At 50.8% G+C, this 21,807-nt stretch overlaps 1 protein-coding gene across 1 annotated transcript in view; it reads right to left on the minus strand.

The window, feature by feature from the left end:
- Positions 1–3,585: 3,585 nt before the first annotated feature.
- LOC139006527 (apolipoprotein L2-like) overlaps positions 3,586–21,807 on the minus strand; it is a 53,478-nt gene continuing 35,256 nt past the window's right edge. Inside the window, exons 4-8 of the mRNA XM_070408846.1 lie at positions 10,736–10,856; positions 6,168–7,086; positions 5,856–6,056; positions 5,365–5,526; positions 3,586–4,423 (exon numbers count right to left, since the gene is read on the minus strand). Of these exons, the coding sequence (XP_070264947.1) occupies positions 4,184–4,423; positions 5,365–5,526; positions 5,856–6,056; positions 6,168–7,086; positions 10,736–10,856 (1,643 nt within the window). The 3' untranslated portion in view covers positions 3,586–4,183. The remainder of the gene's footprint in view (positions 4,424–5,364; positions 5,527–5,855; positions 6,057–6,167; positions 7,087–10,735; positions 10,857–21,807) is intronic.

The raw sequence follows: 21,807 nt of genomic DNA on the forward strand, positions 1-21,807 counted from the left end.
CTGATGGCTCAAGCCTTGGTGTGTCCTATGGCAGGGACACAGAACAACCAGCCACTCAACCACACAGCAAACCACGGTTTCACTCCATTTGGTTTTCTTGTTGATCTTGATGCAAAAACTATGACTCAGATTTCACACAAATTTCCCCACTGATTTAATGTACTTCTGGCAGTTCTATCAGCTTTCTGGGAGTTCCATTTGTTTCCTCCTGTATCCTTCCGGCAGCCATCACATTTTTATATGAGGAGAAAGAGGAAGAGAGGAACGTGAAAATCTGATTCTGACGCCTGGCCTTGAGAGCAGGACATAACAAAGCTGCCCCTCCCCCAGGCGGGGGTGCCCATGTCTGGGGCTCAGGCCCAGCTCTGTCCAGCCCCTCCCACTCCTGCTCACTACCTGCTGCCAGGCACTTTGCTTCCTGCACCAGAGGCTCCTTGAAGGCTGTAGGTACCATTAAATATGTCCTGCATTAGGAAGAGGACACAGATGCAGACGAAGAAGGTAAGGAAGAAGAAACAAAAAGCTTCCACAACCCTGCCCATGTGGTGCAGGTCTGTGCACTAAAGGGTGGAGGGTTTGATTCTCAGTCAAGGGCATGAATCTGGGTTGCAGGGTACATCCCCGAACCAGGTCAGGGCACATGTGGGAGAGAACCATTGATGCATCTCACATCAGTGTTTGTCTCCCTCTCCCTCTTCCTCCCTCCCTCCCTCACACTCTCTCTAAAAATCAATGGGAAAAAAATATCCTCTGCCGAAGATTAATAAAACAAACAAACACAAAAGCTTCCTCCAAAATCAATCAGTCCCAAAGGAATCTAAATGTAAAACCGAAAGGAGAACTATAAACGTGGGGGAAGAAATGTTAAAACTCATGTTGAGTTGCAGAAACATAGCAAATCAAGATGCAAATCCCAGAAGCCATAAAGGGAAACTTTGACCGATTTTAATTCTTAACAATTAAAGACGGCAAAGGCTACCATCAGCCAAGGCAGAAACTGTGAGAGGCCGGGGCTCTGTGTGCAGTAGGTACGTGGACCACAGGTGACTCGCTGTCCACACCACACAGGAGTCGACGGATCAACATGGAGAGACTGAACCCAGATTCTTAACCATGGGGAGACACAGGAACAAATCATTCTCAGGGAAGGGGCTTGCCCAGCATCAGGCAGCTCCTGCGGGCAGAGGAGAGCCCACACCTCCTGGTGTTGGAGGCTAAGGAGGGATGTGGTGTGAATAAGGCAACAGCTCCCAGGTGTGTCTCTGCTGTACAGACACAGGGACCTGGGCTCAGTCTCCTCCAGCTCAGACACACAGGACCACCTCCTACGTCTCCCACCCCCCACGGTTATGAGTGAGGCCGGCCAAGAGCAGGGAGGCAGAGCCTGCCCACCTCCTGCTCAGGGTCTCAGTGTGGCACCCGGGGTCAGTCATTCCCCTCTCAGGGCCTCAGTTTCCCACAAGACCCGTCACTAAGCTGAAAGGGTGTGTGAAACAAGGTCATGATTTGAAATCTCAAAGGAAATCCTTTGTCCCATCAGCCTCAGGGCAGCCAGGCCGCAAGGAACAGAGGCTCTTACTCACCTACCGTCCCCCACCTTTTCTGCTTCCCCCCACACCCCACATCCACCTCCCCTGCCTCCTCCACATCCCCCTCACATCCCCCCACACCCTTCTTCCTTTGGGGTCACTGGCTCCTGTCTCAGTGGTCTCTCTGTAAAAAATCAATAAAATATATATATTTTTTAAAAGGCCAGGAGGTTGAGAACCACTGACTTATAGGCAGAACCATTTCCCTCCTGTTTCTTTTTTTTTTTTTTTAATATATTTTATTGATTTTTTTACAGAGAGGGAGAGGGATAGAGAGTTAGAAACATTGATGAGAGAGAAACATCAATCAGCTGCCTCCTGCACACTCCCTACTGGGGATGTGCCTGCAACCAAGGTACATGCCCTTGACCAGAATTGAACCTGGGACCCTTGAGTCCGCAGGCGGACACTCTATCAACTGAGCCAAACCAGTTAGGGCAACCTTCTGGCCTTTTAAATACAGTTCCTTTGTTGTGACCCAACCATAAAATTATTTTCGTTGCTACTTCATAACTGTAATGTTGCTACTGTTATGAATCATAATGTAAATATCTGATATGCAGGATGGTCTTAAGCGACCCCTGTGAAAGGGTCGTTCGACCGCCAAAGGGGTCGCAACCCACAGGTTGAGAACCGCTGCTATAAGTGGTGCAGCTCATGGGCCTTTCAGCTTTGCCCCCACCCCACCCCGCAAGGAGGGGCTGGGCGTGGACCCCAGAGGCCAACATGGCCCCTCCATGAGGCCTGCTCATCCCGGACCAATGTCCATGAGTTGCCACAGCCACCTCCCCCCTCCTCAGGGAGGGGCGGCAGAGTGATGATGGTACTGCATGAGGACCACACAGCAGAGCCTGACATGACCCCCCAGCAAAGGCCTGGTTTCAGAGAAGAGGAAGCCAAGGTGAGGGGAGAGGCGGGCCTTGCACCAGGCAACTCAAAGGAGGGGCCAAGACTCCCAGCAAGTGTCACAGTTGGCCTCTGGCGCTGTTTACAGTTATTTTTTGTCTTGTTTTTCCTGTAACCTGCCTTCCTCCTGGTTCCTCCCCTTTCACTGGCCTGACTGCCGCTGGACAACCCACACCCCCTGTGAGGTGCAGAATCACGCCAGACCCACAGGAGCGGAGTCCTGTTGTCCAAAGGGCCCTCTGATAAGAACGCAGAAAGGACCCCAGTAGACGTCCGTGGCCTCAGTGAACATGGTCTCCTGGCAGAACAACCGGGGTGGGGGCTACAAAGCCACATGAGGTGAGATGGGCGCCTGTTGGCATGAGCTGAGATCACCCCACTTAGGAACCCAAAAGACCCAGTGACTATTAAGTAGCGCTCAGCTGGACCCCCAACGTCACAAGAAAGGTCACCTGGAATGAGGACAGCTCGGAGGTGGGGTCTTGGATAAATTCTTTGGTCAATAAGCCATCTCAGCCCACTGTGAGGAGAACCCCCACTCAGGGGGAAAGGAACCCCAAAATCACAGGGAAAGGGGTCTGGCATGTGCCATCAGCATCGCCTGGTGGAGGCTGGAGGAGTCACCAGCTGGAGGAACTCGGCCAGCATCCTCACCCGGCCCGGCCCAGTCTCTCCAACACATGGGGAGGGGAGCTTGGCTCAGACACGCTGGATACGAAGAGTTTAGTGTCCAGAACAGGGACCCCATCTCCCTGTCCTCCTGTTTATAGGGCAGTGGGAGTGGGCAGGAACATGTAACCCAGGGGGCTGGTGCCATAATCAGAGTGGCTCACTGATGGGCACCTTGGGCTGCAGAGCGCAGGGCACTGCACTCCATGCCAACAGCACCTGCCAACCTCACAGGAAGTGGCCACTGGTCTCAGCCTTTGTTGCCAGGCTGCCGGCATCATTCAGGGGACAGCCTCCTTGTCTTTCCTCAGGTGGCAAAATTGGGCCCCGAATGAGGAACAAATGTCAACGTAGGAAGGGTCATGACTAAGAATAAAGATGACAAAACTCAAACCCATAATGTTAGTATTTTTATGTTGAAGTCAAGACGAATGCACTGTGTTTAATTTCAATGAATGTACAATGTGTAAGCGAACTGGGCACATTCTCAGAGTTGCCAGATTTTGGATGTCAGTTTAAAACAGGAAATGGAGTAATTTATCTCGATTAATGATTGTAAGTTGAAAGGCACTCTGCCCAGAACAAAGGAGGAGAGGAGGGAGCCTCAAGTTCATCAGTTCCCAGCACAGGAGGGGTGGGGAGTGGCGGGCAGGGGTGCAGATGGGGCTGTGAAAACCGCACCATCAGACATCTCCAAAGCAACTGCCGGGTGCACCGCCCTCTCCCTTCTCCCACAGGCTTTAAAAATAGGTGGGCCAGTGTGGATCAGTGGTTCAGCATCGACCTATGAACCAGGGGGTCATGGTTCAATTCCCGGTCAGAGCACATGCCCAGTAGCGGCTCAATTCCCAGTAGGGGTGTGCAGGAGGCAGCGGATTAATGATTCTCTCTCATCACTGATGCTTCTATCTCTTTCCCTCTCCCTTCCTCTCTGAAATCAATTAAAAGAAATATACACTTAAAAAAACAATTAAACAGAAAAGCAAAATTAAAGAACCACCCCCAACTACTTCGTGGAGTTACCATCGCTCGTTTTTAGCTCTGCCCAAAGCTGGCCCCATGGAGGCCCTGCGCTGCTGCCTGCTGGCCTGAGGGCAGGGACCCCGAGTGCCCCTTTGGTCCTGGACCATCTCCTGCAGCTGAATTATCTGAGCCTCCATTCTCCTCAGCTTCTTCTCGTTCTCCTTGGCCTGCGCCAGGATCTCCTCGCGGGAAGTTCGGCTGTCATCCAGCTCGCGCATGTAGTCCTTCATCTGGGCCTGGGGGGGGAGGAGACGCTTGGTACCAGCACCCTGACCCCAGTGGCCACCCATGTCCACCCCACCTCACCTCCCACCTGCTACCCCCTATCCCAGAGACAACCGCCAGCAGGGGCTTGTGACTGGCTTTTTCTTGACACCACAGGGAACCAGCTTAACTAAAAGGGCAAAACAGTAACTAAAGACAAAATGTTCCTTTACCCGACACCAGCAACATTCAACCTGTGCCACATGAATTTTTAAAACATGCCATACGTGACTATTTAGACAGGGGCACTGACCTCATTTCCCTCAAATGAAAAAATGACAACAGCCAATATAACCAACCATAGCTGTATCATGTGAATGAATCAAGATTATACCTTTTTTTCGGCCAGATCAGCAAAAATTTAATCTATCTTATGGTGCGCTGCAGAAAGTTAGTGATTAGCTTAAGTTGCCCAGAGAACAGGATTGACAATCGCTGCCCTACAGCGTTTTACACTTGTAGACCGTCAGGATCTACGAAGCATACTCTGAGCAGCGCAGTCACTGTGTCCATAGGACCCACGTGTCTCGTGTTTCACTTCCTACAACTGCCTGTTGGCTTGAATCCTGTGCTCTGGCCCCATCCCCCCTCCCTCCCCTCCCCCCACCCCTGACACCTGCTACTCTGCCAGATTATCCCGACCACACGCAGGGGCACATTTCCTTTCTTCTTCGCCTGCCATCTGTTTTAATCCTACAGATCGTGGTCAAGTAGCTTTCAGACCGTTCGTTCCCACTCAACCGCTGGGCCTGAGTCCCCGTCTGTGAGAGGGGCTAAGGGCACCAAGACCTTCCTGGGACAGGGGAAGGTGGCACATCCGCGTTCACGGGCCTCCCCACTAGCCTCCCAGCCCCACGCTGATCCCAGCAACACCGTGTGTGGCCAGATCTGCTGTGGTCGGCCCTGACCTCACCTGTAGCTTCTGCAGCTGTTTGATGGCTTCGTCGCGGTTCTTGTTGGCTGAGTCCAGGCGGTCCTCCAGGTCCCTCACGTCCACCTCCAGCTTCTTCTGAGCAGCCACTGCCAGTGAGCGCTGCTTCCTCTCGTCTTCCAGCTCTGCCTCCATCTCCCGCACCTGGGGGAGATGCCGACAGCTCTGGAGGCCGGACCCACACACAGACCCGATGCCAGCTCTGAGCCCAGGTGGGTTTGGCCTAGCTCTGTGAATCCATGGGGCTCAGGAGCCAAGGAAAATTACTGACAGAAAAAATCCTGATATGGTCACTGATTCCCCCACTTCCCCAGAACAGAGGACTGGAAGACATGGCCAGGGAGCCTTCCACCATCCAGGTAGAGGAAGGAGAGAGGACGCCTGTGGAAACCTGGTGGGGTGGGGGATTCCATGCCAACCTCTGCCCAGAGGCCGAGAGGGCCCTGACCCTGGAGGAGGAGGGCCACACGCACCTGTCTGACAAGCTGCTTGTTGTCCTCGCTCTGCTCATTCTGCCCCTGCAGTTCCCGCTTGAACTGGGCCTTCATGGCCTGCAGGTTCCCCTGCTTGGCATCCTCGGTGGCCTGAAGCTCATCCTCCTGCTCCTCCATCTGGGTCTTCATCTTCTCCACCTGCTGCTCCAGGGTCCGCTTTGACTTCTTCCGCTCACACACCTGCCAACGAGGGAAACCGAGTCAGGAGCAGAGGGACAAGAGGTCCCCGAGGGCCCTGCCTCAGTGTCCACTCCCCCACCAAGCCTCCGTGCTGGCCCTCCCGGTACTCACACTCATGCCTTCATTGTCCTTGGACCTGATGATCTCCTCTATCTCCTTGCGGGCCAGCTTGCTGCGCCGCCCCAGCTCTGCCTTCTGTACAATGTTGTGTATGTGGCTGAGTTCCCTCAGCCATCCCTCCAGCTCCTGGGCCTGCTGCCTCCACTCTTCAGCTGACTGTGTCTTTTGCCCCTTATGCAAGCGCCATGAGTCCAGCCCAAGCCTGACGCTATCCTTCACTAAGGATAAGCCAGAAGTGGTTATACCGTCTATCCTGGCTTCCTTGGTCATGGCCAGAGCAGTGCCTCCAAAAGCTTGCTGCAGCTGTGCGCTGCTTTCGTCTGAGGTTGCCCCCGTGCGCAGGAAGCTCTTGGCCTCGGCTGCTAAGTGAGGTTTGGTCCAGGCCACGTTGCAGGCTTCGGCATTGTTCACAAGGTCTTGCAGGGGTTGGAGGCACTTCTCTGCTAAGACATCAGCTTGGGGTTTCCTGTGACGTACAACGTCCTCAAACATATTCTGTTTGTTGCTGCCAGTTGACAGTAGGCTCCTGATTTCTGCTTTGGCTGACTCGTTTTTAAAGTCTTGCACAAAGCTGGCTATCTCACTGGTCACAGCAGCTGCTGCCCCCAGTCCCTTCCCAGTTGTCGAGACCACCAGACTAGCTTTTGCGTTCATAGGTGCCAGAGACTGGCCAACGATGTTCAAAATGTCAGACACAATGCTGGTGGTAGAGGTCGCCACGTGGGTGATGGTGCAGTCCCTGTGCACCTTGTCAAAACCATATGCAAGTGCATAGAGCTTTCGTATGCATTTCTCAAGGTCTTGTTTCACCTGAGGAAACTCCTTCATAAACCTCTCCCTGTGCAGCCGGTCCAAGGCCCCGAGACTTCCCAGCTGGCTCAAGGCTTCATAGAGTGCATCTGCCTTATCCCTGTAATCATGAAGGTCAGGTGATTAACCAAGGCAGTTTGATCTTCCGTAAAATGGGCCCAATAAGATCCATGTTGCATAATCATAGAGCTTTGACTCTAAGTCAAATAGAAAAGAATTTTACGAATGTAAGGAATTTTTCTTTCAATGTTAATACATATTTTGTACCTTGTAGATGCTCCATAGTACTTATTGAGACAGAGAATAAATATGGAAAATCCTTTTGGGGTGCTCTTCAGTGGAAAGTATTGTTTTTTAATGTATTTCTATTGATTTCAGAAAGGAAGGGAAAGGGAGAGATAGAAACATCAATGATGAGAGAGAATTATGGATTCAGTCACATCCCACACACCCCCCAATGGGGATCTAGCCCACAAACTGAGCACCTGCCCCAACCAGGAATCAAACCCTGGCTTCCTGGTTCATAGGTGGACACTCAACCACCAAGCCACACCGGCCAGGAATTAAGTGGTAAGCATTTGATAAAGACGGCTTCTCACTCAAGGGCAGGTGGACCCATCACCATCAAAGTCTTTGTAGAATGGGAACTCCAGCGATGAACAAGGAAAAGCAGGGTGGGGGAGGGGGACGGGGAGAAGAGATAGACCCTCACCCAGACAATCTCAGAGTGTGGAGGAGACTTAAGCTGACCACAGAGAAGTCTGCCCTTTCCCTTGGCTACTGGGAGTGATCTCTAGGGTCGCAGATGCCCTGACTGGTAGCCATGTCATTGCTTGCCTGGCATTTGGCCCCTGGCCAGGCTGACAAGGTGATGTATGAAGGAGCCTTTGGGGCATGTGGTATCAGTTCTGCCGATGAAGGAACTAGAGACAAAAGGCATTAGTTAGCCCTGCAGGCTAGAGGCTGCAGGTCAGATATGTGGGCAGCATGCGATAGCACCCCAATAACCCTCTGCACACTGAGACTCTGCCATATTTGCATCAGGCTCTTCTGAGCCCTCTTTTCAACTAGGCCTTGACCTTGGCCTTCCATGTTCTGTCCTTGGAACATGGAAGTCAGTTTAGCGAGACTCTTCCCTTCCCCAAATATATATATATATATATATATATATATATATATATATATATATATATATATAGTCCTCACCTGAGAATAATTTTTCATTGGTTTCTTAGAGAGAGTGGAAGGGAGGGAGCATGTGGGAGAGAGAGAGGGGAAAAAAAACATGATGTGAAAGAGACACATTGATTGGTTGCCTCCTGCTCAGGCCAAGACAGAGTTGGGTATCGAAGCTGCATCCGAATTGCATGCCTTTTACTGGAATTGAACCCACAACCCTTTGGTCCTTGGGCCAACATTCTAACCACTGAGTACCCTGACCAGGGATAGAACATGCAATCCAGGTATGTGCTCTGACCAAGAATCAAACCGGCAACCTTTCAGTGCACAGGATGACGCTCAACCAACCGAGCCACGCTGGACAGGCAAGAATCCCCACACTTTTAATGTCTGATCACCTTGGATAGATCTCATCAAATTTCTCATCCCCCAACTTTGATGCATAAGTCCTTGCTTGACCTCTTAGGTTAGTTTAGCAAGAATCTCCCTGGCCTGGATACCTCCTCTCAGTAATTTCCCATCCACCAACCCCCTCGCGCTTCTCCCTGGCTATAAATCCCCAGCTGCCTTTGCTGTTTTCAGAATTGAGCCCAATCTCTCCCCTATTATGAGGATCTTCCCATGTACTGCATGGTCGTCCTGGGAAAGGTCTTCCTTACAATTTCAGTGTCAGAATAACTCCTTTCTACCTCAGGGTGAGCTTCCCTGCCTGGCGAGGCCTCATGGGCTTGTTGAATACAGACAGGATGGTGGTGCGTCTTGAGGACAATGGAGGCCGCGCGGTTGAAACCTGCCCAGCCTCGGCCCCTTGCATCTCTCCCTTTGGCTGACTGGGAACTGTGTCCTTCTCCGTAATAAACTGGGACTGTGGTTTGATCCTGAGGTGGTTCAGGGAACCCCCAAAATATGCAGTTGGTGTCAAAAGGGAGGGCAGTCTTGGGGGCTGTGCACTCAGACTTTTCGTCTCAGCTATTCTGGGAACTTAAAATTGAACAACCAAAACCTCAGAGCTACGAGGGAACTTACTAATAATGATGATTGTGCCTGGCACCTGCTCTCTGCAAGCCTGATGCCTTTGACCTTCCTGGCTGAAGGTCACTGGGTCCAGCCACTTTCCCAATTGACAGGGAAGCTGGGGATCTGCTACCAACCTTGGTTCCCCTGACTCTCCAGCCAACCATCCAGCACCCCCACGTCTCAGGTGTCACCAGCCTAAGTCACACCTTAGCTGCTGACAGCATCACATGGGAACACATCAAGGCCATGTCCAACTTTGTGGAACCTCCTAAGACACAAGGGACTGTAAGAACCATGTTTGTGAATCACTAAGGCTGAGACCTACGATTGCATGAGCTGGTGCAGGAAGCTCTGTCCTCTATGGTGGGAACGTGTGCATCTACCCGGAATCTCTCAGATTACACCACATTGGCAGCCCCCATTCTGACTGGAAGCGGTCAGTAAGCCACACTGCCTTTCCTCGGGTCTGGGTTACTCCATGGAGAATAGCAGAGGGTCCCACAGGGAGGTCAGGGGCCCTCCAGCTCACAGACAGGGTTGGAGGATATATTCACCCAGGGCCCTCTGCCCCCAGCAAAAATGGGATCAAATCAGGGAAGGAAGAAATGTGTCGTCCCACTCTCCACCCCCGCCCTGGCCCCCTCCCCACGCCCCTCCACTATGCCCCTGGCCTCCTCAGTCCTGTGCCCAGGTGCCTCAGGTGCCTCACTATAGTCCAGCCCCACTGCCAAGCCTTCCTACCATCCTCCCACCTGGACCACCCTTGCTCCATCCAGATGCCAGGCTCTGACCCTGCTCCAGGTCTCTCTGGGTCTCCAGACAGGATGACTGCACCTGCTTCCTCAGCCTTGACCTTGCAGTTCACCCCAAGACCTTCACCATAGTCCTATCAGATGGACTTGCTGTTGCATTGAAGAGGGAGATGACATAAGATGACATAAGCCCAGAGCCCCAGAGCCGGGCAGAGATACACTCAGGATTCAACCCAACATGGTGCAGCTTCACTGCAGCTCTTCGTCTTCCAGGCCAGCAGGACCCTGCAGAGTCTGTACAATCCCTTTCTTAGGGAGAGCAGGCTCTCTAGCCACAATCCCCAGGGACACAAACTGTGCCAGGAATTTTGTGGCTTGTCCCACAGGAAGTCCTGCGTGGCTCTCACGTCCAACAGGAAGTCACTTGGGCCCTGTCTATTCCCAGCATCTTTTTAAAAGTTCATGTCAAGTGTCCACCTACTATGTGTCAGTCATTAGGCTAAACAGTTTACATGCATTATCTTATTCTCCTCAAAATGAAATGGAACAGGTGAAAAAGACAGAGAGAGGTTAAGTAACAGGCCCAAGGTCACATAACCCTCCCCCTGCAGGCCTCATCTCTTCTCAACCTGAGGCCCTTCTCTGCCAACGAATGATATGAAGGAAATGTTCCTCATGGACTGTTGAGAAGTAACTTCTTCAACCCCAAGCTCAGAACCCAGCCTGGAGGAGTGTGCCTGCCAGAGGAATCTAGATGCAGGGGAGAGAGGGGTGACAATACAGGCATCCCCTGGAGGTTACCTGGACAGCTTGGCCGCAGCCACAAATACCTCCCAGGATTTATCACTCAGCAGGCGTTGCAGTTTCTCTTTGTTCCTTGGGTCATTTAAATACTCAACAACATGAACAAAGTCTTTGCCCTCTAGAAGGAAAGAAAAAAGGATAAGGTTATAAGAAATCCTGGTAGAATGGAAATGGAATTGAGTATAACCAATTGAGTATAAATGTTCATCTTCCTGAGCGGCTGTCACCTGGCAACTTTTTTTTTCTTAATCTGGGGTACTTTTGGGGAGTCGTCTGGTGCTAGGGATGGAACTGTGTACCCAAAAATGTATATTCTGAAGCCCTGACTGCCCATGTGACTGTATTTTATAGTTAAGGTTAAATGAGGTCATAAGTGTGGGACCCTAATCCATTATGACTGATATCCTTAGGAGTGAGGGAAAGACACCAGTTCTCTCTCTCTCTCTCTCGTCTATATATATATATATATATATATATATATATATATATTAAGAAAAAGATCTTTAAAAAAGATCTGTGCCTCATCCTGCTCCTTTTCCCCAGTGGTTATAGCATTGGCCCCAGGACCAAAGGGTTTAGAGTTCGATTCCCGATCAAAGGCATATACCTCAGTTGAGGTTCCCTGACCCTGGTGGGGGCTCCTATAGGGCTACCAATTGATGTATCTCTCTTCCTGGACTACCTAACTTTCAGTCTCTCTACAAATCCAGAGAAATACATTTATATATATATATATATATATATATATATATATATATATATATATATATATTGTATTTTTACAGAGAGGAAGGGAGAGAAGTAGAGAGTTAGAAACATTGATGAGAGAGAAATATCGATCAGCTGCCTGCTGCACACCCTCTTCTGGGGATGTGCCCGCAACCAAGGTACATGCCCTTGACCGGAATCAAACCTGGAACCCTTCAGTCCACAGGCTGTCACTCTATCCACTGAGCCAAACTGGTTAGGGCCAGGAAATACATTTTTTAAAAAGTGTGACTCTCAGGGATTTGGAGACCCTGGAAATGCAGATAAGGGACTGGGGACTGGTGTATGTTTTGTGTGCACAGAGACAGGATGTAAATGTGTTTTCTGACATATACACACAAGGGACATTATTCTTATTTCACAGAAAAAGAAAGCGAAACTTGGACAGGAAAAGAAGGCCCAAAGCCAAGAAGCAGAAAGCTCACAGGTGGCATCCAAAGCCAACCATCAGACATTTTCTTACATTAAGTTGAAGCCCCCTTGTAGTTCAAAAATTCATGTGATTTCTGCATTCTACCCTATAGTTTGCCTATGGGACTTTTTCAAATCTATACTAATAAAATGGTAATATGCTAATTAGACCGGGTAAGACTGGCCATCTTTTGGACATCCGACTTCCTTCCGGACAAAGCCATGGTGGTGGGGTCCGAGGCAGAGGCAGTTAGGGGAGATCAGGCTGGCAGGGTAGAGCAGTTGGGGGCGAGATCAGGCTGGCAAGGGAGAGCAGTTGGAGGCAAGATCAGTCCTGCAGGGGAGGGCAGTTAGGGACAATCAGGCAAGTAGAAGCAGTTAGGGTTAATCAGGCAGGCAGGCAGAGGAAGTTAGGGGCAATCAGGCAGGCAGGCAGGTGAGTGGTTAAGAGCCAGGGTCCCAGATTGCTAAAGGGATGGCCAACTGCCGGTTTAGGGATGTCCCACAGGGATCGGGCCTAAATCGGCAGTCAGACATCCCCCAAGGGCTCCCCGATTGGAGAGGGTGAAGGCTGGGCTGAGACCCCCCCGCCTCCCATGCATGAATTTTGTGCACCAGGCCACTAGTATAAAAATAATATTTCAGACCACACACCACTGATGGAGTAAAACTACCAGTCAAAGAGAATTCCTCCTGATTCTCATAGATGCTCCAATGTGGGCAGTGGAGGGGTGTCTTCAGGTGGGTGGGGGTTGGAGCCTCAGCTCTAATCCTGTGATCAATCAGTATCACCTCTCCCCCCTCCAGGCTGGTCTCAGGAGCCACAGCTCCCTGTAGGCATCTCTGACCCCATGCAGGCCCACTTCTTAAACAAGAAATAATTTTCTTTGCCTTTTAAAATATTCTTCAATTCTGTAGTTTGTCTTTTCACATTCTTAAATATATATATATATATATATATATTTGTATTGATTTCAGAGAGGGAGGGAGAAGGAGAGAGAGAGACAGTAAAATCAATGACGAGGGAGAATCATATTGTTCAGCCACTTCATGCATGCCCCCTGCTAGGGATAGAGCCCCCAATCGGATATGTGCCCTTGTCTGGAATGAAACCTGGGACCCTTCAGTCTGTAGGCCTACACTCCATCCACTGAGCCAAACCAGCCAGGGCAAGAGATCATCTTGTTTATCCTCAGGAATGGACCAGCTACTGCCCTCCCTCGGGGACCTCGGATCCTGCTCAGGAACTGCTGGTTTCTGATTTGTCCTCTCCTCCCTTATGCTGCAACCTGAACAAGTATTTTCCTCTCCTGTGTGTGTGTGTGTGTGTGTGGTTGGGGGACTTGGTTGCCTAGGCAAAGCAGTGTTGATGTGGGTGGGTGGAGGGGTGTTTTCTCCATTTCTTGCTTCATCTACTGAGGGAGAAAAGAAACCTGGAATTAGATGGAGGGAACCCAGAGCACTGCATCTGTGTATTTGTTGGCTAGGATGTGGGTGGGTGTGGGAAATAACAAAACAGGCCTCTGCAGGGGTATCTGAGATCAACAGAAGAAGTTCCTGCCTGAGACAGTCACACCTGGTACGCAGGTGTTTATAATTGGGAACACAGATCAGGGCCCCAGCACAGCTGTGGGTGGTGGCAGTATTTGAAGGGGAAAGTTTCCACCAGGAACTAGCAGGTTCCAGTTACAGTGAACAAGAAATTCCCACCTCCCATGGGCTGTCCTGGCCTCGTTGGAGGCATTGCATGAGTTGCAGAGGACGGGAGGCAGTGAGCAGCCTGAGGAGAGAGCCAGGAAGGAGGCCCTCGCACAGACTCCTAGTTGAGGGGACTCCCATTGGTCCCTCATGGGGGGTTGAGGACACTCATCAATCCACTGGGAGGTTCTTGATTCCTGTGTAGCTTAACCCAGCCTGGAGATGCTTCCCTTAATTCTAGATAATAAGCAGGAACCAGCTAGAGAGGAGGCAGCTGACTACCTGGGCAGATCCCATCAGCTTCTGAGGTCATGGTGTCAGCAGTGGGATCTCAGAGTTTCCCCTTCAGCTCACCAGTCTGTGTCCAGCTGGAAATAGGTGTTGCTTCACCCTTGGGGAAGAGAAAACAAGTTGTGGTGTTGGAGGTGAGCCAGCTGAGCAACAGGGAGCAGCGAGGGGCTTCTTCTCTGGTGTTTCTTTCAGGGAAGGAAGGCTGCAAGTGCCAAGATGGACTCAATCCACTGTGTTTCCCTGTCTGACAGGCTCTGCCAGCTGCTAGTTAAGAGAAGGTATCACCTCACTCCAGCCCACTCCAAGCCAAGTGACAGTCCCCTTGTCCTGTGGGGGCAGAAGGAGAAGATCCTCAGACAAGGAAACACACAGCTGAGGAGTCATAAAACCAAAGAAGCAGTAACACCAGACACAGAAGAAAAGATGGAAGGAATGTTTTGGAAATGACTTGAGGTTGGGGACATTTGTGTTGACTAATCACTCAGCTAATATTGATGGTGTGTCTACCACAGGCTCCTTACGAGTTCCCTTACCAAATACTCTCACACATTCCACGTGGTGGGCGCCATGGTGGCTCACATTGGAATGTGGAGGAAACCATGACAAAGTCTAGGTTTTCACCTAAACTGGGGTTATTCCCAGTCTCACAGTAGGGCTAGAGCTAGGACTCCAGCCCAAGTCTTCCTGATGCCAATCCCGTGTTTGTGAGGACTAGGCTCGACTCTCTTTTATATACAAAAACGTTTATTAATACGTCTGTGTTACTTGTAAATGACTCTTCTCATTCCCAAACGATGTCTTGCACCCTATGCCAAGTCTCTGTGGTGATAAATTCCTGGAGCTGTAGCTTCCCAAGCCTGCACCCTTCTTGCTTCTGCAAGACCCTCATCCCATAAGGCCCTGGGGTCCTGCGGCCCTGGCCCCATCCCTACAGCCCTGCTGTGGGCTGCCCAGTCCTCCTCACGCTTCCCGGTCTCTCTGCTGCCCACTGGTGAACCTTAGCTTGTTTCTAGTTCTTCATGTAAATAAAACACTCGTCTTGCATAAAAGTTTTATCTGCATTTGATATTGATTCTCCTTAAGATATTTCTAGAAGTAGAATGACTGGATCAGAGGATATCGCCATATAAAAATTTCTTCAAACCTAGATCCTCACTGGTATCCAAACAAATAGGACCAATTTACATTTATATTTAGAATTTAAATATTAGAATTTATATTTATATTCACAGGATATGAGGTGTTCATCTTTTCCATCTTCCACTTCACAGTAGTGATTTTTTAAAGAAACACCTCTTTTTAAAAAATTTGTGTTATGTTAAAAAACTGCACAACATAAAATTTACCACCTTAGCCATTTTTAAGAAAACCATTCAATAGTGTTAAGTATATTTACATTATTGTGCAACCATTCTCCAGAACACTCTTCATCTTGCAAAACAGAAACTCTGTACCCACTAAACAGCCCACTCTCCCTCAAAACTGCCATTCTTCTTCCCATCTCTATGGATTTGAGTGCCTCATAAAAGTGGAATCAGACAGTATTTGTCCTCTGAAACTGGCTTATTCCACTTAGCATAGTGTCCTAAAGTTTCGTGCATGTGGGCACATTGGCCAGAATCCCCTTCCGTATTAAGGCAGAAATATATATATATTTGAATATTTAGGAAATTTATTTGAGCCAAACTGAGTAACATCACCAATGCTCTGGAGAATACAGTTTTTCAGCTACATCTATTCATGTGAAATGAAGGAGGGGATGTAAGGAAGGTTACATGAAGGTGGGAGAAAGCAGGTGGGGATTGGCTGACAGGATAGTTAACAAGAATGTGCTCTTTTTTAAAACGTACTGTATGTCTAATGATTTTAGAGAGAGGAGGTGAATGAGAGAGAGAGAGATAGAAACATCGATGAGAGAGAAGCATCCATTGGCTGTCTCTTGCACGTCCCCTCCTGGGAAATGAGCCCACATCCAGACCATGTGCCCTCACTGGGAATGGAACCAGTGACCTCTTGGTTCATGGATCGATGCCCAACCTCTGCGGCACACCAGCTGGGCAAGATTGTGCTCTCTTGAGGGTGTTTATTTCAGATGTGTGTTCACCTAGAAACAATGGGCACGGACTGCTTAAGGAAAACAAAGCTTTTACTAAAATGTTATATGCCTGGGATGTGGCCAGGTACCATGACCTGCCCAGGTAGGAGCTTATGATCACATCACCCCATGGGGTTACTTGGCATAGGACCCCTTTATTCATCCACAGTCCCCCCCCTTTGAGCATAAATCAATTTGAAGGATGCATTAATGACCAACCTTTTGGTTGGATAGTGTGGTCTCAACAGCACTAGGAAGGCTCATTCCTAGGAAGTGTCAGTAACAACTTGTTGATACTTGGGATGGGGCAATACTGTAATCATGGGTCTGTATTGAGGCGGAGTTTCCCAAAATGGGACAGATAGGTAAAGGGAAGGCAGTCAGGCCTTATGGCCTTCACTGTGAAAACACACTCTGGCTCTGGCTGGGTAGCTCAGTTGGTTAAAGCATCACTCACTCTGGTTCGCCAAGGTTGTGGGTTCAAACATACACGTCATATATGAATGGCACATGCAAGAGTCAACCAATGAATGCATCATTCAGTGAACAATCGATGTTTCTCTCTCTCTCTCAATCTCAAATTAGTAATAATAGAAAGCACTCTGGATCATTTCTGTTCTATGAACTGTCATGGAAACAGATCTTTCCTTAGAGAGGATTTCTCTCAGTCCCTTCTGGGACTAACTTGCCTTGGGAGACAGAGAAGAAAGGAAATGCTGATTGTCTGTAGACGTTATTTTAAGAAGCAAAACAGCCTTCATCAACTACCCCTCCTGAGACCTGCCTGACACTGAGGCCAAGGGACTTGTCAGTATATTAATAGCTGATCCTAAGGTGGCTGACCTGTGTGGTCTTTGCTGTGACCCAGAATGCTCTAGACCAGTGGTTCCCAACTAGGAGCACACGCCCCATAGGGGGACAATTTGTTCTTTAAGGGGTGTAATTCAAAAATGTGTTATTAACAATGAATTTTTTGCATTTCTTATGGTTCTAGGGACCTCATATACAGTAGTATATAAATACTAGAGGCCCGGTGCACAAAAATTTGTGCACTCGGGGGGGGCGGTTCCCCAGCCCGTCCTGTGCCCTCTTACAGTCTGGGACCCCTCGGGAGATAACAACCTGCTGGCTTAGGCCTGCTACCGGGTGGCAGAGGGCAAGACCAATCCCTAGGTGCAGCCCCTGGTCAGGCTCAGAGCAGGGCCGATTGGGGAGTTGGGGCGCCGCCCCCTGTCATGCACAGAGCAGGGCGGATCGGGACGTTGCGATGCCACCCTCAGTCACGCTCAGGGTAGGGCTGATTGGGGGGTTGGGGCACTGCCCCCTGTCACACTCAAGGCAGGGTCGATGGGGAGGTTGCGGTGCCATCCCCTGTCACGCACAGAGCAGGGCCAATCAGGGGGTTGGGGCACTGCCCCCTGTCACTCACAGAGCAGGGCCCATCAGGGGGGTTGGGGCTCCATACCCTGTCACACACAGAGCAGGGTCGATCAGGGGGTTGGGGAGCTCCCCCCTGTCATGCACAGAGCAGGGCCAATCAGGGGGTTGGGGCGCTGCCCCCTGTCACTCACAGAGCAGGGCCAATCAGGGGGTTGGGGTGCTGCCCCCTGTCACTCACAGAGCAGGGCCGATCAGGGGGTTGGGGCGCTGAACCCTGTCACACACAGAGCAGGGTCGATCAGGGGGTTGGGGAGCTCCCCCCTGTCACGCACAGAGCAGGGCCCATCAGGGGGTTAAGGAGCTCCCCCCTGTCACTCACAGAGTAGGGCTGAAAGGGGAGTTGGGGCACCGCCCCCTGTCACACACAGAGCAGGGCAGATCAGGAGGTTGGGGCGCTGCACCCTGTCACACTCAGGGCAGGGCCAATGGGGAGGTTATGGCTCTACCCTGTCACACACAGAGCAAGGCCCGTGGAGGGGGATTGGGGCGCCACCCTCTATCACCCACAGAGCAGGGCCAATCAGGGGGTTGGGGCACCACACCCTGTCACACACAGAGCCGCAGGGCGATCAGGGGGCTGGGGAGCTCCCCCCTATCAGGCACAGAGCAGGGCTGATCAGGGGGTTGGGGCGCCTTCCCCTGTCATGAACAGAGCAGGGCAGATAGGGCGGTTGTGGCCCCGCCCCCTGTCACACACAGAGCCACAGGGTGATCAGGGGGTTTGGGCGCTGCCCCCTGTCATGCTGATCCCGGTGCCGGGAGGCCTCGCTGCTCCGCTGATCCCGGTGGCAGGAGGCATATTACCCTTTGGGGTTGGCTGTTTTACCCTGAAAGGTGTCCTGGATCAGGGTGGGGGTCCCCACTGGGGTGCCTGGCCAGTCTGGCTAAGGGGCTGAGGGCCGTTGTCAGGCTGGCGGGTGACGGAAGCTCCCAACTGCTCCTTTTTTTCTTTTTCCTTTTTTCTATTCTGGGCCAGCTTTAGCTCTGAGGCCTCGCTGCTGAAAGCAGGTTTCTGGCCTTTACCTTCTGTATTTGATACAATGTTGTGGTCTGGCTGGCTGAAGCCCGGCTGACTGAAAGCCGGTTTCTGGGGTTTTGTTTAGCTTCTATATTTGCAACATAGTTGCTTAAAGTTGCAGCTGAAAGGCCGGCAAGTCAGGCGGGGAACGTTGGAGTCCGCAGCCACTGGAGCAAGCAAGCCTCCCTGTTTGCTTCAGTGCATGGCTGCCAGCCGCCATCTTGGCTGACAGTTAATTTGCATAAGGATATGCTGATTAGCCAATGGGAAGGGTAGCGGTCGTACGCTAATTACCATGTTTCTCTTTTATTAGTGTAGATGTATTGTGACATATTTATGCATTTCAGTTCTCTATTACAGGTTTTGAAACTTTAGGTGCTATTTTTTCATATCACTTCATATTATTATTATTTTTTAATTTCTTCCTCAGAACTTCAACTGCCCTTTCGTTCTTTTATTTTCTTTCTTTTATGGATGCCATGTTCTTTGGAACCTTGCTTAGACCAAGTTAATGGTCTTTTAGGCTTCCTCCATGTGAATAGAAGTTCACTTTTTGAGTAATAAGAATTATATGTCACAGGGGGAGGGCATCAGGATTTTAGAGATGCTTAGGTGGGGCATGGCCAAAAAATAATTGGGAACCACTGCTCTCCACTTTACAAATAATTCTTCCAATAACCTTAGAACTTAGTGTTAGGATCGCCAAAGGAGGAACATAAGAGGCCTAAATTTGTAAAGAAGTATAAAGGTATTAGACCATCTGGAAACAGATGGGCTGAGCACCAAAATGGCACCAGCACTGAGGGACTGGGGAGTCAGAGCTTTTAAAGGTCTGTTCTTGCCCTGGCCAGTTTGGCTCAGTGGATAGAGCATCAGCCTGCGGACTCAAGGGTCCCAGGTTTAATTCTGGCCAAGGGCATGTACCTTGGTTGCGGGCACATACCCAGTAGGGAGTGTGCAGGAGGCAACTGATCGATGTTTCTCTCTTATCGATGTTTCTGACTCTCTATCCCTCTCCCTTCCTCTCCGTAAAAAATCAATAAAATATATTTTTTTTAAAAAAGAAAAGGGACGTGTTGTTTTTTTTTTTTTAAAAAAAAAAGGTCTGTGCTTTGGGGAATTTGCTAAGCAGATCCAGAGTTTTGGCAAGTACTGAGAAGGGAATGTTACTGATCTAAGCGGAAGAGAATGTCAGTTGGAAATGATGTAAAGGACTTTTTTCTTAGGGGAGGGGACATCGATTCCATTGTTTGGTCAGACCTAGCCCTGTGTATCGTTTGTATCAGTAAACATGTGGCCCACTCTACTCTGTGCTGCCCCTCCCGTCTCCTGGGTGTGTCCCATGACAGGGAGAACAACCAGCCTCTTGACCACACAGCAAACCCCAGTTTCACTCCATTTGGGTTTCTTGTCGATCTTGATGAATAAGCTATGACTCGGATTTCACACAAATTTCCCCACTGATTTAATGTACTTCTAGCAGTTCTATCAGCTTTCTGGGAGTTCCATTTATTTCCCGCTGTCTCCTTCCTGCAGCCATCATCTGTATATATAAAAAGCCAGAGTCCGTAACGACAGGAATGACTCATGACTGGTCGCTATGATGCCCACTGTGGACAGCTAACTGGCCTGATCAGGGGTGGGGCCTGCAGGCCAACCTCCTGCGGCCCCTCCCCCCAGCCAGCCCACCCCTGATTGGCCCGCGCCCCTGGATAGGCCTGCAGCCCCTCACCCAGGGTTGCCCCACTGCCAATGCACCCCCACCACCCTGATCGGCCTGCAGCCCCTCCCGCTACCCGGACCCACCCCAGATCAGCCCCCACACCCGAATCAGGGGCAGGGCTAGCTGGCCAACCCCCTGGCCCCACCCCAGGACATTGGCCCCCTGGTCAGCACTCCCCACACCATTTGGGGCCGGAGCAGGCTGGCACACTGCCCACAGCCTCTCTGCATGGCTGGCCATGCCCCCAATCGGCCCCCCAACCCCAATCGCCTGCGGCCCCTCCCTTCAGCCAGCCGGGCCCTGATCAGGCCCTAATCAGGGTAGCCGGCTGGCCAACATCCAGTCATCTCCTCCTCCCAACAGGCCTAGCCCCGATCTGCCCCGATTGGGGCCAGGCTGCCCGGGACCCCACCTGTTAACAAATTCGTACACTGGGCCTCTAGTATTTTTATATATGAGGAGAAAGAGGAAAAGAGGAATGTGAAAAACATGGGTCCCTGGGAAAATCTGATTGTTGGAGGTGATCAGGCCGGCAGGAGAGGCAGTTGGGGGCCATCAGGCTGGCGGGAGAGCATTTAGGGGGCGATCAGGCTGGCAGGCAAAAGCGGTTAGGAGCAATCAGGTAGGCAGGCAGGCGAGTGGAGCCAGCTGTCCCGGAGTGCGAGAGGGATGTCCCGACGTGTCCCAGGTTGGAGAGGGTGCAGGCCGGGCTGAGGGACACCTCCCCCCACCCTCACCCCCATGCATGAATTTCATGCACAGGGCCTCTAGTAGTGACAATAATCCTTGTCTTAGAAAGTATAAGGATGAGAAGATGGAGGGGGCCTCTATCTTCCCCAACTTACCTAGAATCTCCCTCTGGCTGATTTGGAACAAGACCCACTTGTTCTTAGCTGTGCAGATCCACTAGGCAGCTTTTTCTGCACAGAAACCAGACACGTAATCCGGAGCCAGTGGTATAGAAGGAGCAAAATTAAAAGCAAATGTGGAAATTCCAAGAAGCTGAAGTTTTCAGAGGCTCATGATCGGCTACTAGACCCGCTCTGTTTGCTAAGCCCTTAGAAAAGCTAGCCCATGTCTTTCTGGGCTCAGTCCATCCAGCCTCACGAGGCTTCTGGGATCAGGAGGCTGGACGAAATGGCCAGGCACAAAGCAGAAACGCCCAAGATGGACGCCCAGTGGCTGTGTGTGGACCCCGGAAGCCAACGTGGCACTTATGACAGCCTGCTCATCCATGAGGTTCCACGGCCACTCCCAGTGTTTCAGGAAGTGGCGGCAGAGTGATCATGGTATCGCGTGACAACACTGACTAATTTCAGAGAGAAAAAGCCAAGGCAAGGGGAGAGGCAGGCCTTGCACCAGGCAACGAAGGGTGAGCAGGGCCAAGACTCAGAGCAAGTGTCACAGTTGGCCTCTGGCGCTGTTTACAGTTATTATTTTTCTTGTTTTTCCTGTAACCTGCCTTCCTCCTGGTTCCTCAACATTCACCAGCCTGACTGCCACTGGTCACCCCACACTCCCTGTGAGGCACAGAGTCATACCAGACCCACAGGAGCGGAGTCCCGTTGTCCAAAGGGTCCTCTGATAAGAACGCAGAAAGGACCCCAGACGGACGTCCGTGGCCT

The sequence above is a fragment of the Myotis yumanensis genome, unplaced genomic scaffold, assembly GCF_028538775.1.
Source record: "Myotis yumanensis isolate MYYU_CA2020_CCGP unplaced genomic scaffold, mMyoYum1.0.hap1 SCAF_3, whole genome shotgun sequence".
NCBI classification, from domain to species: domain Eukaryota; kingdom Metazoa; phylum Chordata; class Mammalia; order Chiroptera; family Vespertilionidae; genus Myotis; species Myotis yumanensis.